General features: G+C 49.0%; 4 protein-coding genes across 4 annotated transcripts; 2 read left to right on the top strand and 2 right to left on the bottom strand.

Annotated features, from left to right (window-relative positions):
- Window positions 1-4,971: 4,971 nt before the first annotated feature.
- Window positions 4,972-5,661, top strand: CGCS363_v007215 (uncharacterized protein; the record flags this gene model as incomplete). The annotated part of the gene is made up of 3 exons (XM_036639064.1): window positions 4,972-5,306; window positions 5,363-5,579; window positions 5,629-5,661. 3 exons carry the CDS (start codon window positions 4,972-4,974, stop codon window positions 5,659-5,661), a joined length of 585 nt encoding a protein of 194 aa, XP_036495394.1.
- A 1,800-nt stretch (window positions 5,662-7,461) lies between these two features.
- On the top strand, window positions 7,462-8,710 carry CGCS363_v007214 (uncharacterized protein; the record flags this gene model as incomplete). The annotated part of the gene is made up of 2 exons (XM_036639063.1): window positions 7,462-8,172; window positions 8,237-8,710. 2 exons carry the CDS (start codon window positions 7,462-7,464, stop codon window positions 8,708-8,710), a joined length of 1,185 nt encoding a protein of 394 aa, XP_036495393.1.
- Window positions 8,711-8,950: 240 nt separating this feature from the next.
- TRI1-2 (Cytochrome P450 monooxygenase TRI1) lies at window positions 8,951-10,742 on the bottom strand (the record flags this gene model as incomplete). The annotated part of the gene is made up of 5 exons (XM_036639062.1): window positions 8,951-9,369; window positions 9,425-10,003; window positions 10,066-10,134; window positions 10,194-10,296; window positions 10,374-10,742. The coding sequence occupies 5 exons, from the start codon at window positions 10,740-10,742 to the stop codon at window positions 8,951-8,953; spliced, it is 1,539 nt and encodes a 512-aa protein (XP_036495396.1).
- A 929-nt stretch (window positions 10,743-11,671) lies between these two features.
- On the bottom strand, window positions 11,672-11,999 carry RALF (Rapid alkalinization factor; the record flags this gene model as incomplete). The annotated part of the gene is made up of 2 exons (XM_036639061.1): window positions 11,672-11,691; window positions 11,753-11,999. 2 exons carry the CDS (start codon window positions 11,997-11,999, stop codon window positions 11,672-11,674), a joined length of 267 nt encoding a protein of 88 aa, XP_036495395.1.
- Window positions 12,000-14,242: the final 2,243 nt, after the last annotated feature.

The following is a 14,242-nucleotide window of genomic DNA, read 5'->3' as shown; positions in this document are numbered from 1 at the left end:
ATCCCGCCGGGTCGCCATGGCCCTAATAATAACTAGCATCCCCCCCTCGAGGCCCGAGCCCGCCGTCCCGAAGATAGCGGGACAGACATGCTATTTCGCCCTTTCATCTGAAGTTGCAACCTCAGGGTCTTATCTCAGCGTCATGATTCCTAGGGGTTGGGTGTGAACGGCCCTGGCACGCAGCGACTGGGACAGAAACTTCGTCCTTTTCCGGACATAACCTTCTTCGCTTGTGGCAGTTCCGTCAGCCGGCTGAGACCGAGTCTCAAATGTTTAATTACACAAGGCCGCAAGGCTGGCTTGATGTTTACATCTTCTTAGCTCACTAGCAGTTTTCGGTACCGACTTGATGGCTCACGTCTTCAAAGAATGCGCATCGCCTTTTATCTCGTACTTCGAAGATACACAAAAGACACGTCCTCCTTTCAGTGGAATTCCTCAACATCACGGGTTAAATTTCCATCCGCATAGCTCACAACGCCGTCGGAGGCCAAAAATAGAGCTCCTAGCTTCAACGTCCATTGCCCGCAGCGCTTGCATCTAGAACATAGACGCATCTGCACTTTGCCTTATCGCCTGTTCCTCATTCATGATTACAGAGGACCACTGGGACATCGCCTTGTTGAGAAAATGCCACAGCCCTAACGTGATGATCATCCCACGGAATTCGGACAGCAGAATAGGGAAAACCAGATGTTCCGAGCCCCCACGCGACGCCTTTCCCCTGCAGGCCGCAGCGAGCAGGCAAGCAGAAACCAGATTCCACGAGCCGGAAGCCCGGCTCACGCCTGCCGCCCACAACACCCGCTGTGCCGCTGCGACAAGATCGCGCGCATCCTTTCAGCTGCCTTCGCTCTCGGGAAATGTGGATCATGTTCCAGTTCTAGACCCGATATCGACAGGAACATCTGCATGTGCCGCGTCCAGGTTCCTGTCAACAAAGAGAAAGGAAGAGAATATCCCGAGCAAGAAGATACGTCAAACGGGGCATTGGCTTGCATTGGTCTCTTCGATAGTTTCTCATCGGCCGTCACAGAAGTCCATCCTTCAGCTCGTTCTCGCGTCCCCAACCTGGCCCGTTGTTGGATGTTCGAACGCAGGGCGGAGCCGCAAGAGCCCCAGTGTGTGTCCCTCACCAACCAGGCCCTGTTTACATCTCCACATCGAATCGAGCAACAAGACGCGTGTTGAGGGGAACCTGTCCGCTCACCACTCACAAAGCCGAACAGTCCAGCCCACCCAGCGCCGATCGAGTCTAGACCATTGTGAATCTTTTTGCTTCCCAAACGGCATTCTCAGGCACGCATGCTTCTTGCGTCATGTATCCAGGCCTCGAATGTTCCTGATCAACTTCGATCGGCCCCCTTTTTTTCGCCACGGGGAGAGGCTGAACCCGATTGAGATGAAAATGGAGATGCTGCCTTGCCGGTGGGGTTCAAGAAGGGTTCCGTGGTTTACGCCTCGCACACTACGTGGTGAACAAGAAGCCCTACATACAACCCTCTGCCTCCCACATTGCCGTCAAAATCGTCCGAACTGGTGTTCAATTGATGATTGATGTGGATTAGCTGGGGATTGCCCCCTTCGGTGCGTGCTTCTGAAAACGGACGTGGAAAGGGGCGACCTTTGAGCCGTGAGTGGGATCCGTGGCCGCGCGTTCCTGGCTAAGGGGTCACTTCGTACCGCTGGCCGCGTGCGTTTGGCAGCGGTGCCCAGTAAAAGGATTTTTTAAGCTCGGTGGTACTCGACGCTCTGCCTGCGTCCCTTCAGCTGCCTCTCGACACTCTGGAGCTACTTGGGAACGGCACTAAGGGGGCATTTTAGAGTTTTTCCCCTTCTCGGCTGCTCTATTTCGTGGACTAGTGGGTGACTAGTCGGCGTTTTCGTTCGTAACGGCGTGACGTTCTGGAGAACCTATTAAGGATTGGGGGCTGAGAGGCCATGGAAAATGCCGCGTTCGGATCAACGTGATGGATTCTTAGCCGCGTGGGAGGCCGGAGGCCGGTGATCCGCATATGAATTGCTGGCTTGATTGCTGTGCTCAGACGATGAGTGCTGGGTAACGGCAAAGGTGGTGATTGGTTGAGGAATTATTGAAGCAACGTCTGTTGGTTTGATGCTGGTGCTCGAGCAAGGCTGTGGGATCTTCACGATGGACCGAGTTGTTCGCCGTGACTTGACTTGACTTGATATTCTTTGTACCACTCCATGGCTAACACTAAATATTGCTACTATCTCATGATGCCTGTGCATGATATGCGCGACACGAAGAAGGCTTTTCGTCTGTTGAAAATCTCGAGCACAACCTGGTTTCAGCATTCGGACTCAGTGACCATTCAGACTACCTCAACCTTAGATCAAGAGGGTCCTCAATAATTCAACCATGACACGGATACATGTGGGCAAGAAACCAGAATCCAAATGACCGATAAGTCTTTGAAGGGTAGAAAAGGAAATCGTTTGTTAGGTCATTTGCTGAGGTCATTCTATTTGGGAGATGTACTTCGTTCACTTGTCCAGAGGAGGTAAACCAAGTTATCTTCTGCAATATGTCCTCCTTTCTGTTGTGTATCACAATTTTCCCCAGTGTTTTAGTTACTTCAGATGAATCTAACGTCGCAAGCGTAATAAGTTCCTTGCTTGTGTTTAGCATTTGACATGAGATAATTATTGGAAGAAATAACAATCATCGATATTACAAAAGTACTAAGTCGGTACAGTTGAGTTATTCTAGGGTTATCCCATTTATTCGATCATCATCGATACCTTGAAAGATTTCAATGACTTAGTATCAAGCTCAAGATTTGATTTCTTCTCAAATTTAATCTCCTGCCTGGTTTCAGTTGTCATGAATGGCCTTGTGTTGCAGAAGAGCGGTGAGAGATTTTAACGGAAACACTTTGATTGTACATACTGTATGCTAAGGTAAAGATGGATCCCTGATCATGCATGAAGCCGACTCTGGACAAGGCGGGATCCTGTGTTGGGTTCTAGTCACGCAACACACGGGGTGACAGGAATCGTCTGGTGAGCACGAAAACGTTACGCCAGTTGCCACAATGATACACAACGACGGGTAAGAAGTCTTTCGTCTACGAGAAGTAAGAGCTGAAAGGGCCTTATAATGTGCTCGCATAAGATGTTTAGCTTTTTAGGATTTTGTTATCAATATGTCAATGTAGAATTGGAATGGCTGCTGTCTTTTGTAATTGAGAATATTTCTGGACACGCAGTATAATGTATTTGAAAGTTTTCTATTGTCAATACTATAAGATTATTGATTCGTAAAGTCACTATCGTCTTCTCTAGCGTGAATTACATCACTGACAATGGATCTGAGAACGATTATCTTTTCTTTTACCTCCGCGTTGTCATGATCACGTTAGACCTGGTCGAATGATAGCCGTGCTACGGCGAATCACAGTCTTTCTGAAAACTTCTTATCTTGTATAAATGCGATGAGCTATCAACTTGTATTGTTTTCGATGTTCTGCTGCAGTTGCAATTGCAATTTGCCCTCGAGACCTCCGGACAATTTGGAATTGGACCCTCTATGCACGCGCGGTATCGTACGGCCATTTCCCTCATCGGGGTGGCAGTTCACAGGGTCTAGTATCTAGTATCTAGAAGTCCCTCTATATATAACTTCAATAATGTAATCTTCAGTGTTCATGGTATGCTTGTACATCGAGCTTACCAAGATGCCTTGGTCGTCTGGCGCGAATGACCTTGGTTGAAACGGCAGCGTCAAGCGGTATTGGATATTGCGTAAATTCATTGACTGAGACCTTCATGTGCTTCCTTTTCTTTTCATTGCCTCCTTTTCTGCTTTTGCAACAGCATCCGATGCATAGAACTCGGCGTCCTTGGAAACAGCCGAACCATCCACTTCGTTGTTGTCTTCTTTAGGAGGCGGAAATCCTGGTCTGTTTTTGGCGACTTTCGCGAGCAAATCCGACGCGTAGAATGAATCTCCAGCAGAGTCTTCTGGTTCTCCGATCAGAGACCCCCCCAATCGAACTTGGTCTTTTTCCTGGTTCAGAGACCTCACGTCTCGTCGACCCGGGATCGCACCATCCTGGACCTAAAGTAAGCTTTGAGAGAAAATGGCAGCAGCTTCTGACATTGCATGATGTAGAACAGAGCGACTCACTTCCGGAATTTCTCTGCTGCCTTTGAAGAATGAGAGAGCCAGGACACAGGCAAGGGCAAATATTAAGATCGTGCAGCCCCGTGAGCGACGCGCGCGGGACACAGGGTAACTTGACCCTGATGACTGCGCGCGACCGTTCTCTTTCATCGTCGATGCTTTCGATAGAATCAATTGTTGATCGTTGAGGAGAGATAGGGAAAAGATATGCTGCGCCGCAACATTGGGCTGCGCCCGCTTAAGACATAGATGTCGCTGGCAGTGTCGAGAAGACCTTAGAGCAGGGCGCACGTAGATCTGGGTCTTGCTCCGAGAAGATTCAACGAAAGAAGAAAGCTGCGCGAGGAACCCTGTTATGAGGGGTTGGTGGTTGCCGCCCGTTGCTCAGGTTCTGGCTTTGGATAGGCGCCAAGCTCGGCTCTCACAGGATATTGTCCCAACCTGCTACCAACAACAAATTGCGGTCGCGTGCCCATAGGCTGTTGAAGATGGCGCTATGCCGAGTTCTTCTTGAAGCGGAGTCTCTTTGTCTCTTTCTGGACTTTCAGACCAGGGCCCTTGCCTCGTCACTTGAGAACCAACAGCGGTTTTCCAATGGGCCCCGGAAGAGTTGACCTGGTTGCCGTGAAGACAAAAGTGTGTTGGAACTGTTAACGCCTGCATTAAGATGAGCGACCTTCCCGGCCAGTTGATGGTGTGGTATTGCAGGACGCCATGTCTCTCCCGCTCATTTTGCATGCATCCTGAAGCCGCGATATTCTTTCTTAACACATTTTCTCTGCTCTCTTCTCTCCCCCAAAGCCCATGATCCCGGATTCGTGATGGCCACAACACCCACCGTGGTCACGGCCAACGATCGGCCGACTATGTACTCCCCGCTGCCGACCCCCTGGCCGATGAACTCCGATTGTGCTTCAAGAACGTATCGCCAATCTGACGAAGGCCCAATTCTCGCATGGGATCCGTACTTTGGAATGAACATAGACTCCGGAGCAGCGACGTGTTTTCCAGAGGCGGTGACTTCCTGGTGGTTTCAGACCGTGAGCCAGGCGACATCCATTGCCTTGGGTCCGACGTTCGAGTGCCCCCAACTGTATACGGCTGCACAAACACTACTGGAAGCAGGAGGGGTACAGCACGTTTTCTGCTGTCCGTCGTACGTGCACAACTACCGATTCTCTTGAGAGAAATGCGGCTGATGTCCCGAGGCAGAGATTATTCGTTCAACGTGCCGCAACCGAATAGACCCGTTTTCCCGTCTCAGTGTCTGTCGATGGCTACACCTGGACAAAGGATTACGTACGAATCCCTTACAATAGGAACAAACGGCGCGATCGCCAAAAGGACTACAAGTGTAGTCAGTTCGGCTGAAGTCACTATCTGGGCAGTACCAGTCAACGGATACAACTTCCCAGCGAGTTCGACGAGCGTAAGCAATACAGGCGCGACTGTATCCCCAACTGCGACGGCAACTTCAGAGATACCAGGTTCTACGACCACAGAACAAGTAAGAGGAGCAACAGGGGGAAGTAATCAATCATCCGGACGGCCTCTTTCCACGACGGTAGGGGCCTCAGTTGGTGCTGTGGTTGCTGTGCTTGTTCTTGTTGGTGGCGTATTCATGTGGTGGAGGCGGCGAGGGAGATCGAGGACTGTCAACGAGTTAGAAGGACAGCCGTATGTGGAACCTCCATCATCCTACGGTCGGAAATTCGAGCTACCAGCGGAAGTGATTCCGGAACACAAGCATGAGCTATCCAGCGACGGTATTAACATACAGAGAACTATCCACGAGATGCCGGCGAACCGTGAGAAAGGTTAAACAATAACAACCTATTAGCCAGAAACCATATTTGAGTGTTTAATGCCCAAAGAATTAATCAGAAAGTTTTCTTGAGTAGCCTGATCAGAAGTCAAGTGATCAAAACTGCGTTTCCGAGCGTCCTAATAGGCCGATTCGTGGCGGAAAAAGATCTCGGCTCATTTTGTGCATTAGGCGAGAAGGGCCCTTTTAACCAAGTGCAAAAATAAAAACTTCGATGCGTACATCAGATTGCCAAACAATCAAAGAGAGCATACATGTATTTAGGCACAGAAATAAGCTTAATTAGACGATTGGCATGACCAGGTAGCACTTACCCACTTGGCGAGAAAGTCATTCTTGCAGTACTATAATTTGAGGTAATGAACATGGCAACCGCCGTCAGTTCATTCTGCGGCCCCAAATAGCGAGATATGCTCGTCGTCTATTAACCACTAGGCCAGGTAGCTTGTCATTTGTCCGGGTATCCCAACTTTGAGATGACGCAAAAAAGTTTGAGCCCACAATTCTTCCTAAATGTCACCTAACGGATGAAGCCGTTAGGGAGCTTGACGACTGCAGTATCCAACAGCTGCTTTCGTCGACACCGAGGAAGCTCAAGTGGCTGGAAATTAGCGCCGGGACAGGAGCTATGTCTCGGACGTTTTGTACCAGTGGGAGAATGTCTCGGCTGTCACCACCTTAGAGCCAATTCCACAACCACTGAACACTGATTACGTGGACAGAGGATGACGAATCCTTCCCAGACGAAAACGTCAAATCAAAACAAACCTCGAGATGCGTGATACTGGCTGACGAGATGAGTCTGCTGCTGCGAAAAGATGCCAGGAGCCTGTATCAACCTTGGGATGGAATGTCCCGTCAATCGCGATATCTTGGTCTGGTCTGAAATATCCTCAGACTGGCCTGCAAACCCCACAACGTTCAAATCGCTCGTGGGTCGCACTGAGCAAGGGGTGAGGCTGCCGGTCAAAATAGTGCTTGGGCAGTCCCTTGGCATTTCTACGTCATCGGACTGCACGTTGGAACTTTTGGTGCTCAAAATGTTGGTGAAAGATATGGGTGCTGTTTCGGTGCTTTCTGACGGCGCAAAGCCAATTGCGTGTTGTCTCCACCGCGCGAAATGCCGGTATGACTCGTTGACGGAAACGGCCAGGCCCAAGGTCCAGAGCCACGAAGCCTTGATAGGAACATTCCGGAGAATCGCACTACTCTTTGGCATTCAAGCGTGGTAATGCTGATCCGTGTGTCAGTTTCTCTAGCTCGACTATATGGAAGCGCCGAGCGCCTGAAACTCAAATGTGTTCGTTCAATAGTTGTCTCATTCAGCCGCTGGCGTCGAGCAGGCACATAAGCCTCCCACGTTCCTGGAACGTTTATCTTCAGCACACACCTTTACTTCTGCTGCCAAGTGATTTGTCTGTTCTCCTTGTTTTCTTTGACGCATTTTTTCTTGCGATACCTCTACAATGCCCCTTCTCAAAGCTCAATGGGTGCCTCTGAAGATCGCGATATTTGTTGCGGTGTCACTCATCGTATCCGCATGGTGGATTTTGCCACACCGGGCATGGATAGTGAGTATCTCAAGAGCAAGCAATATCACGCACCGTTTAGATCGGCAGTTAACAAAGAACCTTTCCAGCCCTTGGCAGCTGAGCCTGCACAATATGGAGTTTCAGATCCGGTACTTTCAGCGCCAATTGATATAATTGCGGAAGACACACCGTTGTCAGACGACGATCAAGAGCCAATATTTTCAAGCCCAGTCGATGTAGACTTAGAAAACACATCACTTCCAGAAGACGACATTGAGCCCGAAATCTCAGCATCAGTCAATACGACCGGAGGGGATAGACCGCTTATTGTGTACGCCTATTCTGAGTCTGACAATGCCCGAGCAAACCTGAGGTTCTTCATTACAAAGGGGCTTCACAATGCGGCCGACTTCGTGTTCATATTCAACGGAGATTCAGGGGCGGCGAGAATGGTTCCTCGCAAGCCTAACGTCACGGTTGTGAAGCGGGACAACACATGCTTCGACTTGGGTGCCATTGGAGAAGTCCTTCGAAAGAATAATCTGTGGAAGAGGTACAAGCGCTTTATCACGATGAATGCAAGCATTAGGGGCCCTTTCTTGCCCTGGTGGAGCAAATCATGCTGGACAGACTTATATCTTAGCAAAATCACAGAGACAACGAAGGTAAGCACTTATGATGCTCATTCTCTTTCCTAGCCACAACTTACTAAAAGGGCGATGCTACTAGCTGGTTGGTATGACGGTGAATTGTCAACCCAGAATGCATGTCCAGTCCATGATCCTCGCAACAGATGATGTGGGCATGGGTATTCTACTCGACCCTGCCTTCGCGCTTTCTGCATCACAAGATGATGAGTTCGGTTCAAAAGACAACCCGGTTGGGCTTAGCGGGTGTTATGGAGACTGGAACGCCGCTGTACATGCTGAAATCGGGACGACAGGTCTTATTATGAAATCTGGCTACAAAGTCGATGCAATGATGACAGCTGCACATACAGTCATTGGTGGAGTCGAGGCGTACTGTGAAGCTACACAAGCTGGAGATGTTCTATTTGACAAGGAGTACTTTGGAATGAATGTCCATCCCTACGAGACAGTTTTCATCAAGGCGAACCGAGATGTCGACCCATGGGTGTTGGATTCTATGACGGAATGGCATTTGAAAATGAATACCCGCAGTTCCGATGGTTGCGGGATATGAGTATATTCGAAGGATGCACCGGATCGGAAGAAACATTGTCAAATAGGATAAGGACGGTGCACCTGACCATCATGTAGACTGGAAAGTATTGGATTATCGAGCGTTACTAAGCCAATCTGTATTTCTCGCCAAAACATACAATTGTTTGAGTCCCTTGACCTGACCAAATATATCTCGCTGCCAAAAATTGTCAAAATGTATAGTTCCGAATGAAGTGGCTCACTTAAATGGATCTGAAAATTATAGGGGAATTTCCTCCTTACGTCTCTTCATAAAGATCCTGAAAGTCGGGTCAACCTCCTCTGCGAAACCAAATTTCCGGATGTTGTGCTCGGTCCCGTCTTCTAGGCGCATGTCGTACTTCAGAAGAAGATGAGAAATAATGACTTTGGCCTCGCTGGCGGCGAAGAAACGACCAGGGCATCCATGTTCGCCATGCCCGAACCCAAGATGGTTCACACTTGTGGTCACCAGCTGACTCGCTGCTCCTTGCTCAGTAGCGCGCATGCGGAAAAAGCGGTAGCCGTCGAAAACATCCGGGTTCTCGTAGACACTCGGATCTCGCATTCGATCGGTCGAAACAGCGACTTTGTGGCCCTTTGGGACCTTGGTGCCGTCGGAGAGAGTAATGTTGACCAATGCTTGCCGGAACATGGAAGCTAGAATAGTGGTCAGTTGGTGTCAAGCTGACCTGGTCTTGAGCGGAGGACTTACCGATCTGATTCGGCTTCAGGCGTTGGCTTTCGTTGAGGACACTGTCAAGGAGCTTCATGTTGTACAACGAAGTCTTCTTCCAGCCGCCTTCGGAAATAGCAGCCACGATCTCCTCTCGCAAGGGCTGTATCAGCTCAGGGTGACGAAGGATATCAATCAAGGTCTGCGTGATGAGATCAGAGGTAGTTCCAATCGACACCACAGCAAGCATCAACTGCGATGCACCAAAGTTGTATCGATCTCCACCTGCCAACTCCTCGAACCAGTGAATGGCATCTTCGTACTCCGCTTCGCCGCCCTTGGCGTGTCGCGCCTGGATCTCAGCAGCGACAAGATCCCATGCTTCCTTGACTTGAGCTTGCAGGTTCTTGCACTCAGGGATGAATTTCACAGCTAAGGGCTTCAGAATCGTGGGCCAAAGTCGAAGTTTCCGCATCCCCTGAATGCTGTTGTCTCCGTAATTGACGATCAAATCCAACCATCGCTCGTTGTTGCTAAGATTCGGACCCGCGAATATGCGACCAGACATTTTGGAAATGAGGCGAATGATGAGATTTCCAAGAGCGACAGGCTGCCATTCTAGGGAAAAGTGTTAGCATGTTTGCTTAGTTGGAGGCGCTTTGGTAATGCCTATAGAATACCTTCGCTATCGCCAAGAGATGTGTGAAGTGTCGAAGCACATTCTTCGGAAAGGGGCTGCGTGATCTTGGCTAAAGACAACCCTAATATTAGCGATATTTCTATCAAAGATTTGTGATAGGCTGCTGACCTAGAGACTTTGTCATCTTGAATTTGACCACGTTCTGGAGTGGTTTCGTTGGCAAAGCCCCCTCCATGAAGGGTTCAAAGCCGGCGTAATGGGCTTGAAATAACTACGCCACGTGTGAAGTCAGAACATGTTGAAGTTCTCCCGTCCAAAATGCACCAAGTCCCTTGAAGCAAAACGCACCTCAATGATGGGCTCATCAATGCCGAACCTGGGATCATTGCGAATTTCTTCGCCATGCTCGGGGCGCAGAATGATAAAGGTTCCCATATCAGTGTGAACGCGGAAAGGCACGGGTCCAAATTTCGCTCGAGCTGATGCAAGAAGCTCCCGCCCAGCTATGGCAAATTCGAAGACCGAACGAGAAGCCGTGAGTTCATAGAACTTCTTGGGATTGATGGTCGGAAGCTTGCTTGCGCCATTGAAAAGAAAGAAGGAAGGAATTGTCACAATAAGAGTGATGGCTAAGAGGGCAGCCAATAATGACGTGTTGTCGACATCATAGATCGATGGCTGACCCCAAATGGTAGAGGTATTATGCAGGTGGTCCATCGCTTGTATGTTGCTTGTTTTGCAGTAGATCGAAGTTGCGAGTTTGGAGCCATGATATCATGAGGAACTGTTTGGGTTTAAATCAGAAACTGACAAAGACAGAAACTCATAAACTCGTCTGTCTCTCTGAACTGCCGTAGTTCCAGAAACACTATGCTCAAGGTTGTGAGGCGGACATTCGCACTCTGCCAAGAATGGACTGACGGAGACGGACTTTCAGAAGAGATCGTAGCGTATTTATCCATACAGTGTATATGCAAGCGATTGGCTGGCGTCGTCAATGACTTAGAATCAAGTCATCTAAGGACCAATCATGGTGCCAGGGTTTCTAACAACATGACATAGGGGGGAGACACGATACTCCACAAACCGGTGGGATAGCGTCCGACGAGAAGTAGCCGGCCTTCACCAGAGTCCGTCCCACGACAGCCAAGTGCTTTATGTCCGAGAGAAAGTATTCTAGGCAGTGTATTGAAGCAAAGTTGAGAAGTCTTTAGTTCATCTCTGCACTGGTTATTGCCAACAATCGGCCTCATCACGGACCCGACCTGATGATGTCGGCAGACCTTGATATCTAGAAAAGCATCTACCCACTCTATTCCTTCCATTTTTCAATCACAAATTGAGCTAGGTCCACCGAAAGTTTAAAAAGGAGAAGACCAAGGCCCTGGTGTCTCTGATGAGACGTCGCGAGCGATGCTAGCGACTAGCGCAGACCACCAGCAATGATCTCAAGAGGTGACACTGGATCGAGGTGATGACAGTCGTATTGGGTAATCTCAAAAACAGACTCATGAAGAACTTTGTAATGACTGAAATGATTGAGTAGCCACACTGAAACAACACTGGCAGTCATGTTCGCCATGATTGATTTCCTTGTGCTCATCAACGAAGGCAGCAGGAGAGCTTTAAAGAACAGACCAGCCCAGTCAAGGCGCCTTATTCGCACCTAGAGAAAAGGAATGAAATTTCGACTCTGAATATTTTGAAGTTGAAGGATAAAACCATACCTTTCTTAGCCCCAGGACCTCCACGGCACCCGGTGATCTTGTTGCATCCACGGCTCGGATTAGGGTTCGGACCAGAACCACCGCATCCCGGTCTGCAGTTTTCGTAACTAGCACCACGTCGGCTACAAGGCGTACTGCCCTTCTTGAGGGCAGGATTCCCGATGTTCTTGTTCTGCGGGGACGCAAGGGGAACGGCGGTGATCATCAGGGCCGAGGTGGCGATGATGGTAAAGACGGCGAACTTCATGCTGAAATGGTTCCGCAGACGAGGATATAAAGCAGGTTGAAGTGACGTGAAAAAAGAGATATCTAGCTTGGTCGATGTATTGAATACTGTGAAGTCAAATAATTCATCCTCTGAAATTGGCGCGGCAGCCGTCCTTCTTATAGGCGACAAAGACACAAGAGAAACATCTGTTCAGCTACTTCAATCTGCAATTCTCGAAGAGCATGCTCTTCCGAGTCGAGTACCATTACCTAGAGGTATATTGACTCGTTGAAAGACCGCGAAATTGCGAAGGTCTCGGGTCTCGTTGCTTGCAAGTTGCCCCAATATTTTAAAACGGTGACGCGAATAACAAACGCGTCACTTCAGAAGAACCGACAGGCACAGAGTGGAAAAGAAGAAGTCCGGTCATTCATACGAGCGTCTCGGAGACCTGATGCACCAATGGTATAGAAGATAGCCCTGTAGGGCTCACATGATGACCTGCTTACTTTGCGGCGTGTCAGAAGCATCCCGTTTGGCCAAGGCTGTGGTGTATAGTAATAGCTGTCGACTTTTGAAGGCAACTAACACATCGTAAACGGAGAAGAGAGTTTGAACTTTGTTAATCAGTGACCACATACAGAACAATGCCCAGAATAATTCCGGATGTGAAGACCTGGCGGAGTTCCATGGCCATCTCAGAAGATGTGATGCGCAACATACCATTGTGGACGGACCCTTCCGATTGACATCTCAACTCTTCATTATGAGAAGCAGTATCAGTATATAAAGAGTCAATACAGCAGAGGTCGGCTTTCAAGTTCGTCTTCAAGCACCGTCTGCGTACACGATTTTTGTTAGTTTTGATGTACAACACCATGTCTTACGACGCACAAGATGGAGTTCCATCGCCTTGGATGTAAGTTCATCAGAAAACAAGGCTAGGTTGAGTCGACGAATGTTTGTGAATTTATCGGAAGGACTTTCTCGGCTCTCTAGATAGGTATGTGTATGTGTTTCTCGACCTTGCAGGGCGTTCTCCGAGAGGCTCGTGCGACGTCCTAGCATACGAGCATCGCGGACTAGTAAGTTTCCCGGGATTCTCATCTGGCATTTCGTCCCGAACTTTGATCTCGTTTCGTTCTTGGTGTTCATCCAAGCTTCTCATCGTGTTGCCGGTAGCCGGCCTGAGAAAATAAGCTTCCTCGATCGTACGATGAAGTACCAGAATATTGAGACCGACTCGGAATGAATCTAATTGACAGGCGCTTATCGAGAGGTATAATGCATTCTATGCGGTTCATGAATTACTTTAAACGCTTATAAGTCGATTGCTTGGTTTATCATGTTAGATTGGATGCGTGGAAAAGTCTGCGACACAGGTTCGGCCATGCTTCCGCTACTGGCGACTGAGGCTCGCCCTACTTTTAACGGGCATTATATCTCGGGATGGATACAAAAGATCTAAGCTTGTAGATGCAGCCAAGGGTGAAAACCCGATGAAGGACCCCTTTATGTAAAGCTTCCGACATAGACGCTCCATCCTAAGTTCGGACCGCCGGGAGCGTTTGGACTCATGGAATGTCCTGGCATGGCCGTTTCGAACCCCTTTCAAGGAGATCCGTAGAGCTTTGTTGTCCAATCACATTTCAGTAAAGTATCTCTTTCAAGGGTCTTTATCGTCCGGTGACCATCTGAAGGGAGGTCGGCGACCTTCTAGAAGTCTGTCATAACTTTATTGGGGAGAAAGGTAGCTTCAAACGGCTGCATATTGCCCCACTGGGCTTCTAGAACACCATTAAAACCATCAGAACCCCACTCACAAGGGGACCCGATCACTCTCGGACATCAAACAACATCGCCCGGGCGGGCACATTCGTAGTACCACGACTCAGCCTGGCAGCTAACGAAGCCAAATACTTTGAGCGCCGTTGATCCGATACACACATCACATGCTTGTCGATGACCACACCGTATCGAGACTCCAACAAACAGGAGGTACTACTGGACTCATTTTCAAGTGAGACGAGATGCTACTCTCAGAGAAATGGTTTAGTGAGTGAGGGCAAGTTAGGTGGGGATGACTGGGTTGATGTTGTAAGTATGGATACCGATATCATAGTGATTAGATGTGGTTTAGATATTTGCTAGACCTCAGATACCCCAGTACGTTGTTGCTCTCCCCAATGAAGGCTCAGGATGGTTGTGTGGGTTTTCCTGGTTCCATCCGCCCTTTGGTTGTCTGCTCTATTACCAATTCTTGACTTCCATGCTCTGCCCAG

This window comes from Colletotrichum siamense, assembly GCF_013390195.1.
Source record: "Colletotrichum siamense strain Cg363 chromosome Unknown KSG_Cg363_contig04, whole genome shotgun sequence".
Lineage (NCBI taxonomy): Eukaryota > Fungi > Ascomycota > Sordariomycetes > Glomerellales > Glomerellaceae > Colletotrichum > Colletotrichum siamense.
This window is presented reverse-complemented; position numbering and strand designations above follow the sequence as displayed.